Raw genomic sequence first — 26,452 nt, forward strand, 5'->3', positions numbered from 1 at the left:
CCAGCCACAAAAAAACCTGCTGTCATTAAAGCAGCTTCTATCTAAACATTGAGTGCACCCAATTTCTGTGATAATTACCTCTGATCCACTCCCACTTTCCCAGCAAGCTATGAAATGCAGGGGCTCAATTTTTCTGAAGTGCTTCACTACCTAACAGTTCCCATTTCTCTCTTGTATTCCTAACATACTGCATCACACCTATCCCACTCAGAATTATCATAGACAAAAATTAAAATGTATACATAATATCCATAACATCTGCATGAACCCTAGAATCCTCTCTTCCTCTTGTGATCCTCATACTGTAAATATCTTGAGACAAAGAGAAAGATCATAAGAAGAGATCATCTCTAAGCAACTGAGAACATAATACTAACATAAAGTTAACTATAAGCCAACATGAATTGGTTTATTCTGTTCTATACGGAAGGCTGCAGCTTCAGGTGAGCTCCAGTTCATTGGAAACAGTTAAAATGGAGTTTTGCCACAGGAAAAGCAAGATCAAGGCTCTGCTGGTCTGACCAATGGCAGAAAGGCTTCAAGATCTACATATTCATATATTCTCCAAGAACAAAAAGATGTTAAGTACTTTGAATTCATTGCTGTTCCACTCAGGAACCAGATTATTTAAGGATTGCTGTGCTTGACAGCATGAAATTCAGCCAACAACACGGTATTTCTCAGATGGCAAGCAGTATAATCCTCCTAATACAAGGAAGCTCAAAGAAGCAAACCCCTTTTGATAAAATTATTTAAGCTAAACAAAGTTCATCCAAATTATTCCAGACCAGCTATGTAGCAGTTCTTATGCAACAGTAAGACAGACCTTTAAGTATTTCCTACAGATCCTGGAGGAATGACTGTTAAATCCTTAAGTGTTTTGTTTAAGCAAATACTCCCATAAATCTTCATCAAGTATAAAAAACTGCTAAAATCAAACAAACAAGCCACAGAAAAGAATAATGTTTAAGAACTCTGATGGAATATTCAATGCTGATCAACTATTCCAACTGAATTATGGTTACATTGTAGTGGAAGTGTCATTATTCCATTTGCTTTGCAACCATCGCTTTCAGAAGCTTAAGAATCCTGTGGTTATAGAACCTCTTGTCTACATAAACGAGACCCAAATTTGTTTTTCCATGAGTTCTTATGGGTCAGTGACCTACTATGAAAATGTTTTTGATGAAATCAGGCTCGTTTATTTTCATGTTGTTAAAATAAACCTCTTTGTTTTGTAGCCCTGGTCAGATGTACTAATGCAAACCAAACCCAATTCACTGAAGCATGCATCCTGCTTTCTTGCTAGCTGCCCTTTGCCTCTCTTGCACTTTTCCTGTGTTTAGATTCCTCCTGTGCAGACCTATTGACAGAGCTGCTAATGGCTTCCTTCAGAAAAGAGGTGCCTTTTTTCTTTATTTTTTTTAAATGTTTACAAAAGAAATAAAAGGTTCACTCTTGCATCAGCAATAACCAAAAAAAGCTTGGCTGTCCAGCAATGGCTGAGTAATATGTAACTATATAATTATGTGCTACAGGCAGACATAGTAAACTATGAAATTTGAGGCTATTAGTGCCCTCTAGGAGTCCACCGTACATAAACACGGTAATCAGGAACTATCATTTTCTCAAATGTGTATACCCAATTAGAAGATATAACCACTACACATGTACAAATCTGCACATCTTCAAAGAATCATTATAAAGTGATTTCTCATAACTACTTTATTCACTGAATAGTCCCCAAAGGGTAGGTGACAGCTACAGTATCATTTAAAAAAATATTCCAACAAGAGTCCCATAAAAATAAACAGAAAGTAATATAGTTCTTGTTCACTTGACTTTTATGGATGAGAGAGTGGGATAGATTAATCTGTGAACTAGTTTATCACTACTACAGGCTTAAGAATTTTTTTGCTAAATAAAGATGGTCCAGTAGAAACACAAAGCAGCAGGTAGTGCACAAGACTCTCAAGCCATCAGTTGATCAAGGCATATACTTGTTCCTTTTGACCTGTCCTTTCCATCTGATCTTCCAATTACATGCACAAGATCCAGCTCATGCAAGTTATTTACCAACAGAAGAAGGCAAAGAATGAAATTTGTACCATTTAAATATGTTTGTGCCACTCGCATCAACTACAGTTCCAAAAAAAAAAAACCTTTCTGATGTGCATGGAAACACACATTATCAAACCTACTGTTGATAGATACGGAGCAAGTTTTACCAAGTTGACTGTAGACTTCTTTACCAAATTAACCTGCAACTACTTTTTCAGCCCTGAAACTTCAAGCACAGCAATCACAGAATTTGGTGGCAAACTGACACTTTGCCATAATTTTTATGGGGTAATAGAAAAGGACAAGGCAATTTTTGCTTTTTTCTCAAAAGATCATAAGAAATATAAACTATTTCCACATATATAACCCGTATGCACGTCAAAAAATGGCTCATCTGTGTACAAAGACAATTACACATATTTCAATGCTTGAAATAATGCTTAACTAATTTCAATAAAAGCTAAAGTTATATGCTTTAAAATAAGGAAAAAAACCCAACATCAAGATCCAAATTGCAGATGCTTCTCATCCGAGCTAACACCATGATCAGAGTATATTGCATAGCTAAGCACTACTGTTTTTCAAGTATGCAATGCCCACAAAATGACAAAGTATGCCTCCAAAAAAGCCCCAAATAATTTCTTTCATATTAAAGCTTTTTCTCACTCTTCTGTAAGAGTCATGTTTCCAGTGATGTTTCTAAAAATTTTCTAACCTTTTCACAAACGTGGCTTAAACTACTTAAATACTTTGAAACAGAAATGTAGCCAGCTTTATTAAGACAGTAAACAGGTAACTGACTTTCTGCATAGGCAAAATGCAGACTGGGTACCTCTCAGAATTACCAGTTTTCGCTTCTACAAGTTGTTTCATGCTTATTATTTTTTCCACCATAGTCTTACTACACTAGTGATCCATACTTGAACCACTGTGTCTCCCCCAAAAAAAAAGAGTTCTACCTGCAAGCCTCTATTGACATGAGAAGGTAAACACTAATTAATCTCGAAATACTGAGACATGGACATTACAGAAGCATGTATATATACTGCATACTGACTATGTTGTATAGTAATATTACATAATATCAAGTTCTAACCTTGAATATAATATATATTCTTAGGATTTTAGCAGCTTGCCCCAAAACCACTTTCTATTTAGCTTTTCCAAAAAATAGTGTGAATTCTTTTGTTTCAAAGTTATAGTGATACCTCAGCCCTGTGGAACATCTTTTGAAGAAAATTCAGTGAGTTCTTAGGAATAACTACTGACCAACCTTGTGGCTATGGTTTTTTTTGAACTTGCATTGTCCCGTCTTGCACTTGGGACCAGACACCTTCTCACAGTTGCAAGAAGTTGCACTGCTATCCTAAAGTAGCCAACTGCTAGTTGTTATAAAGCTTTAATAGATGAGGACCATAGCAATCAACATTACACACAACTGGACTATGCTGTAACAATCAACAGCAAAAGATTCTCAAGGAACTGCTAAAACTGAAAGTTGCACTACATATGAAATCAGCAAAATTCAGAAGGAAATTAATGTATTTTTGACTTCCAAAATGTTAAGATGATCTTAAAGCTTTAAGTACACTTCGTTTTGGATGTGCATTTACTACTTACAATACATATGAAAAATGATTTATCATTACTGGACAGTATCATTCTGCTAGAGTCAAAAAAGTAATGTTTTCCTGAAAATTTAATATAAATGATAGAATACATTATTTACTACATGCACTGGGTATCTGCATGAAATAGGCCATACTTGACTATTTTCTTCAGTCGTTAACTGTTGTGAGAAGCTTGACTCTATATGGAAATGTATGTACTGGAGATCTTACAACATTCCTTTCCAACAAGAACAACTTTTGGGACTAATAGTTGCAAGTTCCCCTCCCCCCACAACAATTTTACATTGACTGTACATTTGAATTGTGGGAGCAGCAAAAAAAGAGTTCTTTTGAATTTAAAAAAAAAAAAAAAAATTAAAAAAATCTTTCCTGACCATATCTGGTATGTCATTTACACAAATGACTAATGTTTCTCTAAATTACTGGCAGTTAAGTAGTGTACAGTATTGACAGATAAATGAAGTATGTGAACCATATCATGGGAACATTTATTTTGGCTGTTTGAGCCAAGAGCAACACATAAAGCTGAATCAAAAGCAATACAAAATTAATGAGCTTCCTTCTTTCCTTCCAAGAATTAATAAAGATGAGCTGTCAGCTTGAGCCAAGATGTGACTTGATAAGATATAGTACTTATATTCCTCCCCAATGATTTACTGAAGTGTACTATTCACACTCAAGCTGTCAATATATATTTTACTATTTTATTTTTTATTTGTAGACGCACCCCTCACCCATATATATACCAAGAACTACCATGTTCTTGCTATTGTTTTTGTCCTGTGTGTTTCTAAATGTAAACTGAGGTATCAACCACGCAGCTAAGTAATCCACCATTTGCATCTTGTATAGCAGCTTCCATCATGTTTCATGAAGAAAATTTGTACCTATTATTTTATCTTCTCATTATCATCCACATTTCTCAGGGAAGCTACTGATTTTGCCTCGGTTTTTGCCAAGCAAGTCTTATAGGAAACAGGGATTTCTTATTGGTGACTTGACAGCACTCCTTTTAAGTGAGACATTCAGTATGAGCTTCTTAGTGGGGTGAAGGGCAGCTGGAAATCCATTAAATACCTCTGCGCCAGACATGAAAAAGCAGTGGAACATTCTGAAGTGTCTCAGCCCTCTCCATGAAAAGGACAGCATATCCCTAACACCTAAATTGTAGGCAGCTATTTCAGTAGCAGCAGAATAAGATATGGAAAAGACAATAAGCAGTTTAGTTTCCTGCAAAAGATGAAAATCAGAAAACATCTAGTACTGGAACTTATAGTCCACCTAGATCAGTATCCCATTTCCAACAGTGCCAATATGCAGATGCATACAGAGGCATAAGCACAGGGCAAGAATGTATGATACTGCTCTAGCAGCTTTGCTAGCTTTCAACCTTTTTCAGCTAGACTTCTTAGCTGGATGAAGATTTTGCATATTTAGTGGCCCTCAATGGATATCTCTTTCACGAACATAGCCAGCCTTCTGATGACCATCTGTAAACTTCTATTTTAGTCTTTTATGAGATCCAACACTTTAGGATTTCCCTATCCCCCTTCTGCTCCCCATTTCCCTGTTCTTCAACCCTGAATTGCATCTACTGCATTATTTCAGTCACTCAATTTCATAAGGTGCTTCTACAATTCCTCAGAGTAGGCATTTGGATTAAAACTGCCCATGAAAAAGTTTTCTGAAAGGCTACGTAAGGGTGATAAAAGATCAAGTGGCTTGGGTCTCAGCCACTCTGCTAACAAGAGCTGATCTTTATCATGCAGGTTATTTTACAAATAACCCCAACAGCACAAGAAGCAAATTCATACAAGTTGCTCTTTAAGAAAGAAAGGACAAGGCTTGAGGTCTTGGCTCATAGTTTAGCCAGCCAAATGAGTCAAGCTAGTTCCAAAACCTTTTGTCTGGCTGGAATTGATACCTATGGTTTGGAGGACTGGTGAATCTATCTACCAGTAATTGGAAAGATTTCATGGAGAGCTCCAAGATTATATTCAGAGAAGAGACCATCAGCTCCAAGAATGAGTCATAAACATCCCAGGTTTAAAATGAAGGTGTTACCCAGCCCACGAGCACACAGAAATGACTCTTTCCCCTTGGAAGAAAGGAAAAGCATCGGTGTAGACTAGCTCTGATTTAGCCATACACAAAAGATGGCAGAATGGCTCTGTGGTAAAACATTGGCTGTGTGGGTAACAGTAAATCACTCTGTTTTAACAATACATGAAAAGATGGCACAAGGTAGGAGATGACAGTACTTAGAGTAGTGCTGCATAGTGCAAAAAGCAGGGTCGAATAATGAGAAAACAAAAATAATGACAGAGACCAGTAAAACCTGTAGTAATCCAGTCTCAGAAAAGAAACCCAGGAAGGCACATCTTGTGCAGATGCCCGAAGAACTGCATGATACCACAGGAAGATGCACCATATCACTCTGATGAATTTGCACACAGCCTCAACACATGAACACTTAGGGACTCGACTTTTTTCTTCACATGGACCTTAGAAACCAAGAGCTTTTGCTTGTCTTCTGCCACACAGGATGAACTAGAACTCAGAGATGGCTCTCATGATGTCACTTTGGGAAAGCCATTCTCTGAGGCCAAGACAAAAGGTAGAGACAGGGAGTATGATTTCCTATACTCTGTAGAAAGAGTAAAGTGCGTACTCCTCCAGAGTACAAATGATGTAGAGATTTAGTCTTCCTCTAGACTTCTGGTTCTGAGGCAGAAGCAGGATCAAACTGTGGAACTCTTTTTCATGCAGTAAGTTGAGGAAGGAACTCATGAACTTAGAAAGCTGCTCTGTGAGGGTGTTGCTGCTACTCTATTGCTATCAGGGTCAGAGAATTATGCAGATTAAGTACTTATAAAAATGTGGTCCTCACTTAAGCAGTAAAAACTACATTATGGCCACTTGAAAGGTTAAGACCCACACTACAAAACAACACAGCTCTTGAAGAAAGTAGTAAGGCTGTCCCCATGCAAGTTAAACCAAATAGCCACTCCAAATAAATGCATAATTTTCCCATGTATTTTTCAGAGAGATTATCTGAAAGGGAAGGTTTGGCCAAACCCCAAACAAGAGAGTAAAAAGGAATCAAAGTGACCCAGACAATACTGTGCTGATTCTGCAGTACAGCATGCTCCATTCTCCATGATTGTCCCATTGGCATCCAGGAATAAAACCAATAACACCTCTCCAGATACTCACATCCAAAACATTCTAGCTCTTCACTTTGGACTTCTCACAATGTAAACAGTCACACAGGCACTCATTTGAAAGGCAATGCTAAACTTTCCTTGAAAATGCAAGGTAAAAGAGACTGCTTTTTGAGATGTTGGTTATAGGATTCCTTTTTTTTTTTTTAAACTGGAATAATTTCTCAGAAGATATGGGGCAAACATTATCAACAATATTAATTAAATATTAACCAACATCAATATTACTTGAACATCAGCCAATGCAGCAAGGAGCCTCATATTGCTAACTCACAGATGCAGGCAGAGCAAGAACTAAGTACTAATCTATTTGTCAAATCAGGGAACAAGAACACACCTGAAGGTGTCACAAACTGAATTTCAGTTTATTATATTGTTTGCCAGCTCCCGCAAAGAGTAGTTAAGTTTACAACTGGTCTCTGTCAGAAACTGGTTTCCCCCATTTACGAAAGATTACATCACTGACACACAGACTGTGATCTGGGATTAGACAGCACAGGTTCATTCTACCCCTGTTGATGGTGGGTTGTTGCAGCAGTATTTCTGCCCAGTATGAAAGATTAACTCAAGTTTTGACATATGCTACACCCAGTTCCTCAGGAGGCAATGAGTAATGCTACCATCTTTGGTATGACTGCAAAGAAATCCATCCTTCTGAAATGCAAAGACACCATTAGCTTCAAGATGCCTCTGACGGCCCCAATTTACCATTCACACCCTCCTTAGAGGGGAAAGGCCAAGTGTAAAGAGCTGTCTTAGGAGCAGAATACAGGCAAAGGTTATCATTTCTCACTCCTCCAGTACCACCTGTTCCTGCGGAGTTTCATCGCAAACCTGTAGTTTGAGAAGGAAGAGGGAAGTATGCAAGTAATAATATTATTAAAATATCAGATCACAGCTCAAAATCCGTTTTTGTCTGTCTTTGTTCTCCAGCATTTCCAGATAAGCATTTTATGATGACTGATTTCCAATTAGATATGTTATACATAACGTCATAGGGAAATGTAGACAGAAAACAATAAAGCTTTTTTCTGAAAGGTTACATTCAAACTGTCTTACATATTTACAAATCCATATGGCTTCATAAATATGTGCAGTGTATGCAGTTCCAGAAAAACATCTAAACTGCACACACTGCAACCCTTGTATAACACTACAGATTTGTCCATGCTGCCAAAGATTTGCAAGAAGATTTTGTTTACAACAGCAGAGAACTGTCCAATGCTTTTATTATTTTGCCTGCTACTCTGAAGCACTTAGCAATCTTTCCACTCAGCATGTTAATTATGGAAGATGCTTTTTGTATTACATGATTTATTTAAAGCCTGTTAAATCTTGTGAAGCATCACATAACCATTTATTCTTCTCCTTAGCATCTTGGTCACTAATAGCAATTTTACAGTACACTATGCCAAATAAATATACTTTGATACCTTAATCAAGCATGTAGGAAACTGCTTTCAAAGACTCAATGCACAGCAGTATCTCTGCAGTTAAAGGTCAAATACAATTTCCATTTTGACCCCTGTCTTAGCATGCACAAAACCAAAACCATACATGTATATGCTAGGGTTAAAAATCTGAATTCTAGCCTTTTTTTTTTTTTAAGCTAATTATTTTTCCCAACTTTGAAAAGATTTGAGTTGGCCATGCTTATACATTCCCCCACCCCCACCCCCCCCTTAACAACAAAAACACATTTTTAGTGTTTTCAGATGTTGAGATCTTTTATGCTAGCTAAAGACACTAATTTGAGTAGAAGGAACCAGCCATCAGCCAAAGTCCAGTCTTTTGAAGATAATACAGCTACGTGACAATTTCTGGCAGTTGGCCATGGAAAAGTCAGGATCGGTTGGTGTCTTATATCCTGCCTCATTTTTCACGTAAATGTGTGACATACATCTGGCTCTGGAAGAAATCTCAGTTCATCTTTTAGGCCCACCAGTATACCTCTTTCTTCTTGATACTTTTTGCATATTAAATTTCATAATAATTTTATCTTAAAATCATACACTGGGTTAATAGCAAAGCATACAGCTGAAATGCTGAAATCCAAAACTAAATTTGGGTGTAACACATTGTGCCAGTATAGCACTGTGTTTCTATGGGCATATGCATGCTACTTCAAACCATAAAAAACAAAACCAGAGGATCAAAGTCAGACCTTTTACAGTTAACTATTAGGAAAAAACTGCAGAGGAGAACTAGAAAAAAAGAACTATAGTTTCTGAAACATTCCATACACCAACAGGCACAGGTGTTGTTCTAAAATTGTTACCGTGCTACTGGCAAGAAGGGCAGACTACCAAAATTTACAGCTGGCACTTTCAAGATTTAGCAGAACATTTCCATAGCTTCTAAACACTTATTGAACAGATGCATGTATCTCCCCTGCAAAGTCTATCATTCAACTTCAATTAGTAGTATTTTTTGGAAAGAAGCACTTCATAGCTAAATGAAAGACGATAGCTAGAGAAGCCTGGGAGAAGCTAACAAGCCCAAGAGAAAGCATACTGAAGTCATTCTATCACCTCAGAAACACAAGTCGCATGGACACATAGGCTCTACGAGCTTTACAGTATTACACTGCACAAAAGCCCTGTTGGTTTGTCTGCAGCTAAACAACATGCAACAAGTAGAAGGTAGTAAGCTGTATGCACTGATTATATCTATTCATGTTGTCTCTTAACTGCCTGACTTTTTATGGTCAGCTACCTCACCACTAATCTTTATGTTTCGGAATAAAACTATAGAAACTTATTGGAATAAAACCACTAGAAACATTTCTGGTTTTCCACTGTGGTGAGTACTGCTGATCATTCTCAAGAATTCTGAATCTTAGGACTCAGCAAAACAACTTATACTAAACCCACTGAATTTTGCTAGGAGGCAATGGTTTAAATTCCTGCATATTTGGAAAGCTGAGTACATGTATGCCAAAGTAAGAAGTGGCTTCTACCTTACGCATCACTTCATTTCTCAACTTTGAATTGTCTGCCATTTTAACGTACCTTGCATTATGTGCTTCCTTCAACTGATATCGCCAAACTTTATTAAGCTAATACACAATTTTGATGATACTCTGCCCTGTATCTAGATAATGCCTTTAGGTGCTCGATTGGTATTGTGATCATTAATCCCACCCACAAAAAAAAAAAAAAAAAAAAAAAATCAGACCCCAAATAGCTAGAGAGCCACCATCATGGTGCTTTTGGCAGCAGTGGCTAAGAGCTGTACAAACATTTTATTTAAAATTTACTTAGACTGTTAGGCAGGACATTTCAAACAAAATTCTGCTCATTTACTCAGTTAATAATGACAGATTTGCTTCACTATCCAGACAAGTGAAAATATATTGAACTAAAATAATATTCACCTAAGGTTATGCCCTTTAAATGATTACCATGGGGCAGGGAGTGAACAATATACTTCCACTGTTACTTTGAATGAAAGACCTTTATATATGGTATTTTGCCAGGAATAGAAATTACTCCTGTTTTTTAAAGCCTGACCAAATGCAGCTGCTTTGTTTAAAAAGAAGTTAATGATTACTTTTGCATCCACTTCAATAGATCAAAAAAGAACATTATTCCAAAATCGAAGCAATATAAGCAATTTTTATTTGTTATTTGAAAGAAATTAAATGGAAAAAAGCCAGTTTTTTAAAATTCAACCAGCATACTTTCTTCATTAACATTTTGCAATGTTTGACAATACTTAATAAAATAGCTTTAATATTACCTAAAATGTTGCAATTTAGCCTTTATAAGTTACGCCAAACTTTCCACAGTTCATTCTCCAAAGCCTACTGACTCATAACAAAAAAACCCCAGATTTATAGTTTTGTCCTAAAAATGATTTAAGCTAAAATACCAAAAAGTTGCAAGTTTCCAGGCCTCCCTTTCATACTACATTAATTTAGGAAATATTTTAATGACAGGCAACCCTAAAAGAGAAGCAGAGATGCAGTATGTTTAACAGGCCACGTTAAGAGTTCGCACAGGAAAAAAGTATGACTTTCAAACATCACATACTTAGAGACACTATTAAAGGTATCATATTTCCTAACTTCTGGTTTCACAAAATACATTTTCATTTGCTAACAGAGCAGGCTGTACAGAACAACAACACACTAAGACAACACTTGAGTATCATTTCTGGTTACTAATAGCTAGCCCTTCTCCCAGATTTTTTTCAAGACTCATTTTGTAGTTTAACTAAATCTGCCTTTACCTAAATAGAGATATGAGAAAGATTTATTTTTATATATACATATACACACACATACACATATATATATATAAAATGAGCTTCAAACTAGGACTTAGTAGTTAGGATACTGAGTCTCAAAGATGAGATATAACATGAACAAATTCTTTTCTACAGCGTCAGACTATGCTTAGTTTCAGAAAATTAAGCTGGTTATTATTTTTCACTGCCCCAGAAATGTGAAATAAATCAGCTATGGCAAAACTCTCATCCTGAAAGTGCTTTCTAATTGAATATAGGTAAAAATAGGTTATAATCAGAATTTAAAATTCATCTCCCTTATTGCCATAAATGGAGCTTTGTAATTCAAGACAAAAATCCCGAGTAAATTAGTTTAAAAAGTTCAACACACTAGTTAGAGAACTTAAATGCAAATCTAATCCTAAAATCACCTGAAACAGTTTTAGTACAGCATATGCTCAATACTCCAGACTTCTCTTGAACAATTGCTAGTGGAAACTTAATTCTTAAAATCTGCTTTAGAAAATATCAATGAGAAAATACCAAGTCCTACCACAAATGCCTTGCAGATAACAGAGTTAACAATCAAGCACAAAACCCCCTGCTTCTCCATTTAACAAACAGGCATTCCAAACCAGCACGCAATTTTGTTCTAGTCAACTACCTCTAACAAAGAATAATTCCCAGAAGTATTTCAGTATCACAGAGATTTTGTTCTTCTCCCATCATAAGCAGACAGAATTAACTAGCTTCATGATAACACTAAACAGTACATCCAACTAAGAGTAGCAATTGGATATAGCATTACTTTTTTACTTTTTAATATTTATGTTTATACTTTTGCAGGGCCAGTAGTTTTCTACAAATCAGATTCTGGATTAAGAGACCTCTTATAGTCATCATTTTAAACAAAAATAAATTTAATTGGTATCCAAAGCAGAGGAAATCTACATTCTTTTCTCCACCAAGTCTTGTGTGATACACTGGAATCCACTGGTATCAGTGGCATTATGCCACTTTAAAGGAAATTAAGCTAATCAGAAAATTAAGTCTAAAGGCAGTTTTAGAAATACTATGGTTCTCAAAGGAGACAAATGCAACTTCCATTAGCATAGATTTATGTATCTATATAAAAATACAAATATTTTATATATATAAAATAATATGAAATTATTATAAACAAACCTTTTTTCACCTACATTTCAATTTTAGAGTTGCTCAGATAATGTCCTTTTGATAATGTTAAGATTCCAGTGTCACCGACAGTTCTATTTTCTTGGCAAGCAATTGTACATTTTATTTCAAGTATTAGCTATCATACAATATAAATTCAACTGTGTTTAAGAGCATAGTTTTATTTAGGCAGGTACCCATCTCTTTTTCTCAAAGTAAGTTAATTTTATGATCATGAAATATTATGAATGACCATTAACAATGAGGTAGAAAAACTGCAGATTTTCCATAGGTATGTAGAGATACTTACAGCCGTTCAAGTTGTTTTAGATCCTGAAATGCTCCACGTTCTATCACACTAATCTGATTTTCTTCCAAGTGTCTGCAATTCCAGAAATACCAATTAATTTTACGACAACAGAATAAAAAAGCTTCCCCACTTCTCTTCACACATGCTACAAAACTGCTTTTCACAAAAGTACAGTTATAATTAGAGATTATTTAAAAAAAATCTGGACAAAACAGCACTCTTGGTCGCTAACAGGGAACCAATTCAAAAACTGCCTCCAGACTGCCGGATTTGGTAAACATTTTTTTTCCTAAACTTTTATAACCATAAGCATTATGCTCAGGAAGATGTCAGTCTAGAGGTTGATTGTTACATCCTTGATATATTACTATTATATAGTTTGTGTAATGTAATTGAGATAACTGACTCCTACAGCCCACAGCAGGAACCCACATAATTTTTTTGTCCAGCCTTTATGTTCTGCAAAGATTTCAGGCTTGCCCCAGGGTAAACCACTTGCAAGTAATCCAGAGGGGTTCAATCCCTCCAGAACTACAGCCATGGCCAATATGTGTGACACCTGTACACAGCCTCACTGTACAAGAGGGAGCAAAAATGCAAGGGGAAAGTCCCAGGTTTCCACTGTGTCTGACCCTGCTTTTCTTCACCCCCTGAGACTGAGACAAGGATAAATTGTAAGCAGTGGAGACTGACTTCTTTTTGATTTACAGTGTGTAGGAAATGACTATTCATTTACACAGCAGAAATACTCTTTATAGGTAAAGTGGAAGCCAAGGAAGAGAGATACCAATAGTCCCATTTAAGCTGAACTTTTTCCTCTCTTAGTGCTACCTTCCAGCACACACCCATTTTCTGCTTCTGTAAGAGCACTTAAATGCACGGACTAAACCTCTAGGCTCTCTGAACATTTTATGTAGCTTTAGCTAAAACACAGAAAGGAAGAACTTAACATATAGTAAGTCTGGGCTAGGCCAAGACTTACTAGTGAAAAAGCACTATTCTTGTCTGTTCTCAACAGCCACTCCTCTGCACTCAATTCTATGGAGATGCTCAGACCTGTTCAACTGGATAGCAGTTGAGAAGACAGACAGCAAGAGAGTATTCCACAGCTAAGACCACATATGAAGATCAAAAAATAAAATTAAAAAAAAAAAAAACAAACATGTGAACCAGAGAGGCATGTTGCTAAAAGGAGGGGAAGGAAAAACTGCATGAAGAAAGGGATATAAAGATGAAGTTATAAGGGATAAAAGGAAAAGGTGCCCAACAGAATATTTTGTATGTGTGTTGTCAGCTTGAGACCGGAAGTTTTTTTCTGTTGTACTGTTCTACCAGTTTCTGGATCACTTGTTGTTGTCCTCATTCTGATGTCTGAAAACAGGACTAGACTACCTTTCTAGGAACTCTGGGGCAAGTTTCATGTTTCTGTGCTTCCCCTATACCGCCATCACACGAGGGAAAACAAGAGGAAAAAATAGAGTGTCAGTAATGTAGAATAGCCAGAATTATGAAAAGACCATAAGAGAAAGCAAAGAAAAAAATAAGAAAAAATCTGAAGGACTTCTAGAGACCAAAAGTACACCAAGTAAAAAAAACTGCACAAAGTAAAATAAGAAAAACCACAAATGCATACCAGATATGACAGGAACACGTAGAATAGGGAAATACACAACAATGAACAAAAATGGGTAGTTAGCAGACAATGGAATGGCATGTCTTGGGTTTCAAATGGTTTTAATATGTTGGAAGACAAAACCAATATAAAAACATATATATTTTTAATAGGTGTATTGTGGGTTTTTTCCTAATGACTTCTGCGGCAACCACCACACTACTCAAAGGCTGAACAAATGTGTTACATAAATCTGTAATGAACACAGAACAAAAAATTCACATAAACATGGCAGTTGCATATTTTGCTTATCATTAAGGACATTCAATATAAACGACTACAGTGGCATTCGGCAATGTCTGACACCATACAAAACCTACCAAACCAAAACAACTACTGACATTAGTAATAGTATAGTACATGTATTTTAATAGACTTCCAAAATGGTGTTGACAGTTGGGATGAGAGCCAAGGAAATCTAAATGACTCCACTGCTAGAGATGAGAGAAACACCACAGGAACGAAAAGTCCTCCAATACACTTGAAATGTTTTCTTAGTATATCATAACTTGTTCAAAAGTGTTAAGGTAACAGGACAAAAGATTTGTCTTATCATTGGCAGGATTCTATTAATTCATTGATTGAATTGTCACTAAAAAACTGTAACAGTTCAACAGTTGCAGTTTTAAGGACTTCTAAAAGAAGATACTCAGAGGAAAACACTGACTGCAGAGAGCAATGTTAAGAATTACAGAAAGGAATTTTCAAGGGGTGCTGGTGAGATTAGTTGTGTGTTTCTTAACTTCTGATAGCTGTTTGTTTCAGAAGAAGAGGTCAACAGAGCGGTAAAACCAAGCTGCCTCTGTCAGTGCTGGGACCAGCTCAAGATCGGGTTTTTGTCTTGGTCACTACAACTTGGAATTAAGCGTAACAGTTTAATAAAATACTGCTAGTGAACTAGATGGCACACACACAGAGAATGTAGTCACTATTATGTAAATGGCTCTTGATAAACAGAAAAAAAAAGATTTGATCTCTAGTTAAGTAAAATTAGAAATTTGAACTTTATCCATTGGTTACTGTTAACATAAATAAATACCTTTCATGTTTCAGAAACGCTTTCAATAAAAACATCTCTGCCACTGCTTTTAAACATATAGATCTACACACATGCTTATATGATCTTCCCCATAACATAGCAATGTTTCTCACTGAGAAACTTGCAAAGTTGCATTGCTACAGTAGCACTCAGTGCCCAAATACAAGCCCAGTGAAGGCAGAAATGAACAGTTACATTAAATGAGAGCTGCAGAAACACTAACAGCCTAAGAGCTTAGCCTCAGTTACATTCAAAACTATTTTGTTTCTCTTATCTGGCTTCCCCTGTCCCACCCCATACATGCCCAAATATTTAAAGCTATATATTTTATTTTACATATAAAAATAATGTAATTAACTTAATTTCCACAAAGCAAATACCAGATCCCCACAGTATTTATGGCAGAGGCATCAGTATCTATGTCTGCTTCCATCTATGTTGATGTGAAGAGGATCTAAACTACTTGATGTAATTCAGAAAAACTGTTAGAGAAATTCAAGGGGAAAAATGAATTAACTTTAAATAGAAAGAACCTCCAACTTTGCCTGAAAGGACTGAAACAGCTTCAAAATCTATTTCTTGTTCTTTTAACCCAAGATTATTTTCTTAAGAAAAAAAGGTCTATGTGTAACTACAATAAATGTCTATGAAGTAGCCCTAATTTTCATCACTAAATTAGTGGGGCCATTTGAGGTTCATAGAAGAGAAAATAGGAAATCAGGAAGGACAAATTCTGTAGACTGATGTTTCCCCTTTTGATGTTCAAGGTTCATTTAGAAGTACAGTTAAGCTCTTGACTGATACTTTTAGATCAAGAGACAGCACCAACTAAAATTTATTACTTCATATTAGACTAGAAAACAAATCACAGGCTTCCTTGTATACAGCTTCTACTGCTACCTTAATCAAGTTCTGCTTTATCTTCTGCAAAAGTGCTATTAATGGGACTGTACCTTAAAGTGACCAAAATCTGAAAGTCCTATTTGCTAATGTTTCAGTATAATTGACTTATACATAAGTGATTGTAAAGTGGGCCAAATTTTTTACCACAGTATTTATTAAAATCCAGTAAACACAAACAATTAAATAGCTCTGAAACTGCATTCAGACTTTAGCATGGAACTAAAATTTACTGTTTCATATCACAAACTCTTCCAGTTGCCTGGTTTAAAAGAAAACTAATAACTGAATAAAGTGCAGAAATTACTAGCATTTTATCTCTAGAATTATGGACATTCTTAGTCCTAGCACCCTAAAATAGTCTTGTAAAGAAAGACAAGTTTTGCGTTATACTCACAAGACACGGAGATTCTTCAGTCCTGTGAAGTCCGTCTTTGTGATTCTTGTGATATTATTTTTTTCTAGATCACTGCAGAGGAAAAAGAAACCAGAATTCAGACACTATAACTGACATCCAAAAATCCATTAGCAGAAAGTATCTCCATGAATGGAGCACCTATCAGCTGCTCAAATTGTACAAACTAATTTTTCCATTAAAATATCAAAAAGCAAGTCATCAATCCTGATGCATTTTGCCTCCTCCTCTCAGTATGTTGCTCTCATACAAGAAGTTTCTTCCATTTTTATTTCTAATATTCGTGCTCACTATATGCCTCTTTCTCCCTCAAGACTACAGTCTTGTAAGAAGCTAAATATATTCAAGACCCAATTGGTATAATACAGCTGAAACGGAGTACTCGGCCCCAAAATGAAGATCAAACTCTGGGGTTATCTAAACCCAAGTGAGTCTAACCTGTCACAGAAACTTAGGCTACATAGTGCTTGAGGAAAGAACAACTTACTGTAGGGACTCCTAAGTGTGGTCCTACCCAGACAATTGGAAGATTTGCAGAGTTATAGAACAGCTTATGGGGTTTTTTCAACTATCCTAATTGGGCAGCCTCCTGATCCCAGCTTTTTGGAAATGCTGGTTTTTCAGAAGATACTGTTAATCATACTGACCTGTTTCCCATGTGTGTTCACCCTTTGCCAACTCCTACCTTCTGTCTTTAAACTCTCAATTTCCTAACACCTCTGTTATGCGCCAACACATTTTCCTCGTGTGGTCACATACCAAGTATTACCTTCTGCACTCTGTCTCAGTCTGTGCTAATTTATGCTCTAGATTCAAAATTAATAAGTAACTGGCATTTTTTCCACGACAGGGAAACTCCACTGTAACCAGAGCTTGAGCTGCCTGTTTTTCTGCAGCTTTACTTTGGAGTAAGCACACAAAAATGCAGAAGAATTTCATGTCTAAACTTGTATCTTAATAGAATAGATATCAAAATAAAACACTGGTTTGAGACAAAATCTGTTTAATTCAAAGTTGAGTCAAATTAAAAATAAATGAATTTATAAACTAATCCTTCTTGTAAGACTCATCCTATACTTAAGGATAGCTCTCAGTACACTAACTTTGGTACCTTCAGAGTCACAACAAACCAAGAGTAACTCTTTTTGTTTCCCAACATAAACAGTCTTTCTGTCATTTCATTTTAAAAGAGTATACCAAATACCTGCTGGTGCTATAGGTCCTGTGTTGCTGTTTTCTCTCCTCTAGATTTGCCTTTACTGGGCACCTTGAAGTTCTCGTGATTGAGCATGTCCCATTGTTTGGGGTTTGTTTGGTTAGTTTTTTTCTGTCCAGATTGTTCTACCTGACCTAGTGCTAACCAACAGGGACAAGCTAGTCTTTCTTCCTGGTCTTCAGCTGTGCTTATTTTAACGTAATAAGCAATATGCAGCAAACTTACAATTAATAACAACAAATATACTCTGCATGTCACCACAAATTTGTTCTGAGTGTCAGTTTCCTAGATACAAGAAGCCTTTTATGAAAAATAAATTTTCTAATATTGGAGTAAACTTTTTTCTTCCGAGTCACATTTTACGTCTACCAAAAGCTGCTACATATCAAAAATACAAGCCTTTGAGTTAACAGTTTTCATGCCAAAAAAAGCATTCAGTATTTTTCTAAAGATCATGTGATTGTAAACAATACTTTCTGACAAATTTTGTTGTCTATTGCCATTGAACAAAAACAATCTAATATGAAAAATTAGCCATGAAGCTAGACATCTGTTTTCTAAAAGAGCATATGAGATCACAAATCCACAGCAGGAAGCAGAGGCTTTTCCTAGGCAGTCAATTTTTGCTATAGTTCCTGCATTAATGTGCACTGGGATACACCTCTTTTGTATTTAGAAGGTTCAATCTCTCTCCCATTTCTAGTAAAATTGAACACCAAAAAAGCAAGATTACAGTATTACTTTTAAGTACATGTAGCAATCATCTGACACCTGCACAAACCTTGACCCTGAAATAATTTATGAAAATCGGATGGGTGTTCCTAAGTGCTGTTTCAAGTTGATTATAGTTCTAGGTACAAAAAGGAATTCAAGGAAGGAGTAGAAGTCAGAACTTCCAGGAACGCCTCAACTATCATGCTTGTATTCTGAAAAATGCCACATAGATGGCTGTCTAGGATGGCTTCTAAGTGCCTAGCAAGTAATACTGCAAACAAAATGTTAAAGCTCTTGAAGCATTGAGAACAGTTTAATCATTTGTAATCATTCATATACCATCCGGGGGGGGGAGGGGGGCAGTACTCCTGGCTGGCACAATTTCCAGTAATTTTCTATCATACATGCAGTTCCATTCAAGCCTTCTGGTACGGCTGCTACTTAAGCCAGTCTTTTTTCACCTCACATGAGATCCTATTAGTAGGATAGGACTATTACTAAGAAATATGTGAGTGTTCAAGCATAAATGATTATTTCCTTTGAATCAAGATCATTTTTTTTCTGCCAATATGAAGCAATATTCTAAGGCATTAAATGAAAAGCAATTGTCATGGTAACAAGTTTCATTTTTCCAGTGTGAACCACATTTTCAATTAAAGGCAGCTACACATTTTGAAGTTTAAGCTTGTTAAAAGATACATTTTTCAATATTCAGAGAAGAAACAGGACTGATTTTTTAGTTTATCTACTAACTTCCCCAAATGCTTCTAACCATGATAATGAAGAGGTTTTTCCTAATATGAATACTATCCTCCAGTTATCAAAAATGTAAATATTTAGATGAGTACAGGTAATTGTACTCATTTATCTGAGGAAATAACGCTTCATATTCCTAAACATAGATAATTGTTTTCTCATGTGTTCCCAAAAATCTCAGATGGAAGCAGATATGGAATTAAGCTCCTTTTAATGCCATTTTCACATGCTGGTGCATCCACTTACTGGAACTGAAAAGCTAAAAAAAAAGAAAAACCCCATAAACACCAAAACAACAACCCCCACCCCCCAACACAAAGAACTAAACTCAATACAGTATGAGCCACTTCGTAACTGAGGGTAGCCTGGTACTTAGAAGACTGCAAAGACAATGATTAAGCTCACAGTTCATACTGACAAAAATCCCAGCCTGTATGTCTACAAGATTTGTACCAGGAACAAAACAGCTACAGTTTAAGATCTCCATCTTCTCCATGGCTTCTGAATTTGCCACAGACAACAGGAAGAAAGAACAGATTAAGGACTATTTAAAAAAAAAACCACCCCAAATCCTGAAATTCAGACCAGTAATTCTAAAAATTGTCTATAATGAGAATTTTTTACTGAATTCTGCCATTAAAAATAGAAGCCATATAAGCATAGAATACACAATATTTTCTGCATATCTTCTTCAAGCATTTGCATTGATCCTATAGTGAATCTTTCTAAGATATAACCAAGACATCAACAGGATTAAAGCAGTAGGAGAGATACATTAGAGTACAGAAATAAGTGTTTTATAATATTGAAATTTATTTCTGATGGTTATTGATAAATGACAGAATAATACTAATAAAATTCTTGAGTCATAAAATTATTTAAAAACAAATAGAATAAACTTTTAAGAGTTAGTTTATGAATCTTAGCACAGGACATATTTAAGTAATAGCAGAAACACATTCTCCTGTCAGGAAACCATTTTCTTTAGCACAGATGGGAACTAAGGATAATGACAAGGAGATGAGAGGAAAAAAATCCTTACATTTCAGCTATAGGAACAAGAAAGACAGTATTCTTGCTTGACTTATGTCAACTATATTTTAAAAAGGTCCATTAAAGAAAAAACCCACAAAACAACTACAGCACACTTTCACTGCATGTACCAGCCATTCTCTTCCATTTGCCTTTATCCTGTTGATTGAATCATGCTTTTCTCTACGAATACCTTTGAATCACTGCCTACATTTTTTAGATTTTTCCAGCTTAATTTCCTCTTCTGTTTGCAGTTCAGTTCTTCCACCCTGGTGCATCATTAACTACCCACTGGTGCGCCAGCGTGACCCGATTGCAAGAAGCTTTGGAAAGAATTAAGTGTGGAGTAAGCAATGCATAAATAGCTCGTGTTTTCCTTGCATGTTGTTTCCCATCTGCTTTTCATGTCATTCCTTCAGAAGTTTTCCCTTGCCTGTATCTCAGAACAGGTCTAGCAAAGCACAGCATTAAGCTGGTCAGAATTCTCCAAGGCAGATGGGAGTCAGCTAAGGTATATGGAGCAACACAGTGTCATTGGCCCCACTTTTTGTGCATTTTGATAAGACTTAATTCTCAGCACAGCTTCACTTGGCTTGAACGACTGTATGCAGAACTGCATTGCTGTCATACACAGCAATCTCTCCATCACACCACTCCTCCTGCCCAGTCTGTGAGACCAGTCCCACACATCAGCTCTCTTCCTCTCTACTTTCAGCCTCAAGAACACTCCTGCTATTCAACATTCTTCCCCTGGTGAAATCCACAGCTCCTTATTCTGAAAAAGACTTTAACATTCCTTGATCAATACATATCCTGAGATTGCTTTTTCTTCTACTCCTGGAGATTGGCACAGTCGAAATTGTATACATAATACCAGTCACTCTATTAATCCCTTCTGAGGGCTAGTATCCAAGTCAAAGGTTTCCATTTCTGTAAGTAAAATTACTTGGACAATACTCTAACTTTAGGAGAGCCATTCTTCATGAAGTTCACTTTTCTTTAAACCATTTAGGATTTAACTGATAACTGCTGCCTCTGTCTCTGTTTTAAAAAGCAGTATTTACCTTCTGAACATTTGCCTGTTCCAGCATGCTCTCCCTCAAGGCTGATCTGCCATTTGAAGAAAAACAGACTAAAACCTTGATGAACTACTATGTAACACTTCCTCCTCCTGTTCACAGTAGGTCTAACACTGCTGCAAAGTAGCAGGTTGCCACAGGTTACCCCATTAGTCAATTAAACTTTGTGACTGTGAAGTTACTGAACTAATGCAGACATTAGTGGTTTACAGCTGGTATTTGTGGGCCACATAATATTTTATGTTTCCTTTATAAAGTTTGGCAGCTGATTATGGGCTCACTAGTGGGTTTCAACTACGAAAAGCTAAACCTTAACTTCTAATCTTGGTTGGCTTTCAAACACATCGCTGTTCACAAGAGCTGTTGGAAGGAAGCACAGCTTTGAAAAGAAATCGTCTGGGTCAGAGACATGGGGAAAATTATACTGTAAAAGTGAATTTATAATTAACTTTGAAAAATACCTATATGCAGATACATTCATTCTACATAAAATTCTTATTGTGCAGAATTCCTGCATTTTGCATAGTATGTGGGGCCAAACGGATTTTAGATCTTACTCAACACATTTATCTCACCCCACACGTACACAAGCCCAGCTACTACTATTTGCCATATCACGTTCAGAAAATACTGCCCCATCATCCAAGACATCTATGAAAACTCCATTAAGGAATACCAGTCTCTTCTGGTGTGTCAGCAGCAAAGTTGATACCAGTGACTTAAAAAGAAACTGAAACTGTCACCTGTACCAGCTTTAGTAAAGCTTTTGGAATTAGGTCTCTCTCGTCAATGTATTTTTCTTTTTAGCATAAAACATGTTAAGGACAATGCAGGTATAATAGCAGCTTTAAGAAAACAGACATGGAAGGAATTACTTCAGTGGGAATAGAAACATGAATTGGACTAGAATGGTACAAGACATAAAAGTGAGTTCAGATGAACTATTAAAGGAAGCTTTACTCATAAACATGTCCTGCTAAGTTCCAATAACAGTTTAATTCAATACATATTTTGTTGATGTCTAAGACTAAGTCACACAATGTACATGCTTATTACAAACAGGGATGCTTGGAGCAACTGGAGAAAATCCTGCTTCATAGCAAGAATTCCTCTGAATTGCTTCACCTTTCATTCTTCTCTAAAGACAACCTAGTGAACTTAAGACAGACTTTAATGTTTTAAAGCATCAACATTCTCTGGAGCATGTCATTATGCAGCTTCAAAGAACACTAGGAGTGCACGGATTTCCTCTGTTAGATTACTTAAATTTCAGTTTATAATTATTCTGCTTAGCCATTCAACTCTTCCAAAACATCCGGATACTGTTCCCAATCCCCACCCTCTTTCTTGGGCTGTATAAAGTTTATGACTTCAGAAGTAAATCCACTTGCCACTTAGCACTACAAGCTTCTGTCTCCTAGACTCACATACCTTGGCAAATATAAACACCCATCTTAGACAGCTCTGAGCCTATACTTCTCTAATATACAAGATCAGAATTGAGTTTGACAACACATCACCACCACAATAAACATTACAACTCTTACAAAAGAGCCAATAACAAAGGCAATCAGATGTTGAAGTTCTGTAACAATCTTCAAATCAATAATTCAATACTCGGACATAAATGAAAAATCCCTATACAAAATTCAAATCCTTTTATATACAAGGATGCAAAAATTCAAAACAACACTACTAGATTGTCTCAAGTTCCTATTACTCAGATGTCATTTTGCTACCTGTTGAACTCCCTATGCATTGTAGTCTCCAAGATAATCCAAAGTTTGGGCCCTTATCATAGTTGTGAGTCTTGAACATACCCAGGTGAATCCCTAACTTAATTCCTCAACTCTTCCACGACTATAGGGTTGGGGTTTTTTTAAATCAGCTGCCCATTTTGGAGCTAGCTCTGGTTGCCTAGTTATACTTTTCTATGCACAGAGAAGCCAAAGTCAAAAGCCTTACTAAAGCATAAAAAACAGTCAGCTCTCAGTACAACTCCCTAACAGTTTTGTTTGGTTTTTAAGCCTGTGAGGTATGGGCACTATACAAGTTCTCAGGTGCACAAAAGACTCTCAGCCCAATGGTCTTACTGCAAGTGGTGTATTTGTTTTAAGACAATCTTCTACTTAATGCATTTTTTTAAGTTACAATTTTTTTCCAATCTGGAAAACCACCAGACTCCAGGCCTAACCATGCTAGCTTTTGGTCAGAAAAGAAGTTGCTTAAAGTTAGTTCTCTTTCTAGAAGAAACACAATTATTTCATTTGGTTAAAGCCATTCACTATCAATGAGTGTCCTAGAGCAACAAAGTTTTCCTCCTTTTCAGAGAACTCTCTGGTGCCAACCTGGCAAACAGAGTGGCATTCATAACAGCAAAACTGAAGATCATCTCTGATGTCCAACAATTCCATGGCGGTAGCTGATTTTGCATCTCAGTGACAAATACAAGTCCTAGATGGGCAGTATTTCAGAAAATACTTATTAATCCATTTGTCTTTAACCTAGGAAGACATTACATCAAATGAAAATATATACAAAGGGAAAAAAAGGGAGAAGGGAATCTAGAGCACTGGTTGCAACTTCATTCAAGTCTTCAGATGTTTGTTCATTTATATTAATAAACAAAGAATTCAATAAGAGCAGTAGAGAAACTGCATATTGTAGAATATTAACTGCCATACACTTCAAAAGACAGCTCTTAGCCAAGTTACACAGCACTAGGATTCTTTCCTGTCCAACTGCTTCATAAGGAAGGTTAGTATGTAGTTCTAGTCACAGAACCTCAAACACAAAATTTAGTTTCTGTTCCTGCTAAGTTTTCAAAGTGGCTACCACATACCAGCTCAAAGCTATACAGATTTGTGTCACATTTGGGACAAACAAATCAGCATAAAATCCAATACTCTGAAGAGAATCTTGATTAAACCCCATGTACAGGGAAGATGCATTTATCTTCATCTCATTTTTTTGGTATTTTCCAATAAGGGATGCATAAAATTTGTATGTCACACCAAACAATGCACTTAGGAATTAATAAAAATCTCTCTTGTCCCCTAAGAACAAAACAGGTCAGGATCCAACACACCATCTAGAACTCACATCAAAACAAACCTCAGCTAGGACACAATTGATGGAACTTCCAAAAGTGCATGAAGAACAAAAGAAAAATAATTTCTCAACAAATTTAAGAGCAACTGTTTTGAGGAAATAGCATACATTCTTTGTTATTAATAATTTGTAATACATTCCAAAGGATTTATTTTAAATGATATATCAACTTGGCAGTAACATTCAAAATGTGGGAGGTAAAATTCAAGTGATAACAATTGAGTCCAGATTCCTGAATCTAAAGAGTTACTGATATTATTTGTTACCCCAATTCCTCCAAATAACTCAAGCAGCACACATTCTTGGGAAACAAGGCTTTTATTGTTTTGCCATTACACTGCTAAAGGACTTTGTCGATCCAAACCACCTGCTAGAATGACAGCTGAGTCATCCCTTTAAAATTTTCCCATTTGATTTGTTTTCCCAGCCCCCAATCACTATGCAAGGTAACCATGAACACAAACACACAACACCTGAACTGGAGGAAATATGCATTTTCACAAGTGAGTTAACCATTCACTTGGCTACCTATTGCACTCCGGAAGCTTAAAGCCACAAGGACTACCTTCTTGATTTTTATGAAAGCTACCTGCAGGGTTGGAGGCAAAAGGTTGTTCAGTAAAGCTCTCCTCTCTTTACGAGTACTTCTGTTCTTAGTTTGGGAACATGTTAACAACCATAATCATGAAAAGGAGAAAAATCCACTCCCATGTGTGAATGTAGCCATAGAGTAGCTTTTGGTTACCATTTGCAGTCTTTACACACCCAGTATCTGTTTTATTCGTTTAACCATTTCCCAGGATTTCTGCTATGGAGTTAATTTGTCTTTAATGGGTATGGACTGCCACTAGCCTCTTAACCTTAAATGACTAAAATTCCCTATAGGAAGTGCTTGGCAATTCTCTTATGCCTTCAGTCCAAGAACTTCAAAGTTACTATGATAAACTACTCAATTATAACACTACCCTGAAGCCCTCTGGCAGCACAATCTGCATATCTTCAGATTTAACATATTTCCATCTCAACTTTTGCAATGCAGGAAATAAAGCCCTGGGACTGGATTTTATGAAATACACAAATTCCATTAGTTTCCAACACACTTGGGCAAGTATGAACATCACTTATAAAGAAAGAGACAAAAAACTTCAAAATCATGTTCATCTGAAGTAATTTCATTTTTTTAAAAGGAAGATGGTACGTTCCATCTCTATATAAGACTTGTAAAAGTTGGGGTTTTTTTTCTTAAACAGTTGACTTTGTAAGGGAGCATGAGTGGGGGTTTTTTCTTTGTTTTGGTTTTTTTACACTGACTTCTGGGAAGACTGGTATTCTCTAAACATTTCACATCATCTAGTTCAAATGAACAATAACAACAACAAAAAATGTAAAGTCCTTCACCTAAGAGAAAATAAGTCCATGCAACAATTACAGGTGGGGCACTGACTGACCGGGGAGTTGCTTTGCAGAAAAGGATCTTGAAGTCCCAGCAGACCACAAAACATCAGCAGTGTGCCCTTGCAGCAGTGAAGGCCACCCTTGACCAGACTGTACTAGGAAGAGCATACTCAGAAGGGTTTCAGAATTTGAAAGAATTGACTCATCTCTTGTATTCAGGATTTGTGACAGTTCACGTGCAATACTGCATCCAGTTTCAGGCTCTCCAGTACAAGAAAGGCATTGGTACATGGGGGAGAGTGAAGGGCTGCTGAGACTATGAGGAAGCTGTAGCATATGACATATGAACAGAGGCTGAGAGAGCTGGGCTTGTTGAACTTAAATAAAAAAGTTAAAGGGAGGTCTTACCGCAGTCTACAACTACCTGGTTGGTAGGAGAATATAAACCCCCTTCTCTGATCCGTAGTAAGATCAAGTCATACGTGGAGGAAGGA

At 36.4% G+C, this 26,452-nt stretch overlaps 1 protein-coding gene across 2 annotated transcripts in view; it reads right to left on the reverse strand.

Moving 5' to 3' along the window:
- The window catches only part of SLIT3 (slit guidance ligand 3), a 537,089-nt gene that overhangs the window by 492,703 nt on the left and 17,934 nt on the right, over nt 1-26,452 (reverse strand). For both annotated transcript variants that reach the window (XM_075056287.1, XM_075056286.1), the window contains exons 3-4: nt 16,638-16,709; nt 12,630-12,701 (exon numbers count right to left, since the gene is read on the reverse strand). In XM_075056287.1, coding sequence (XP_074912388.1) covers nt 12,630-12,701; nt 16,638-16,709 — 144 coding nt within the window. The remainder of the gene's footprint in view (nt 1-12,629; nt 12,702-16,637; nt 16,710-26,452) is intronic.

This window comes from Buteo buteo, chromosome 24, assembly GCF_964188355.1.
Source record: "Buteo buteo chromosome 24, bButBut1.hap1.1, whole genome shotgun sequence".
Classification (NCBI taxonomy): Eukaryota; Metazoa; Chordata; class Aves; order Accipitriformes; family Accipitridae; genus Buteo; species Buteo buteo.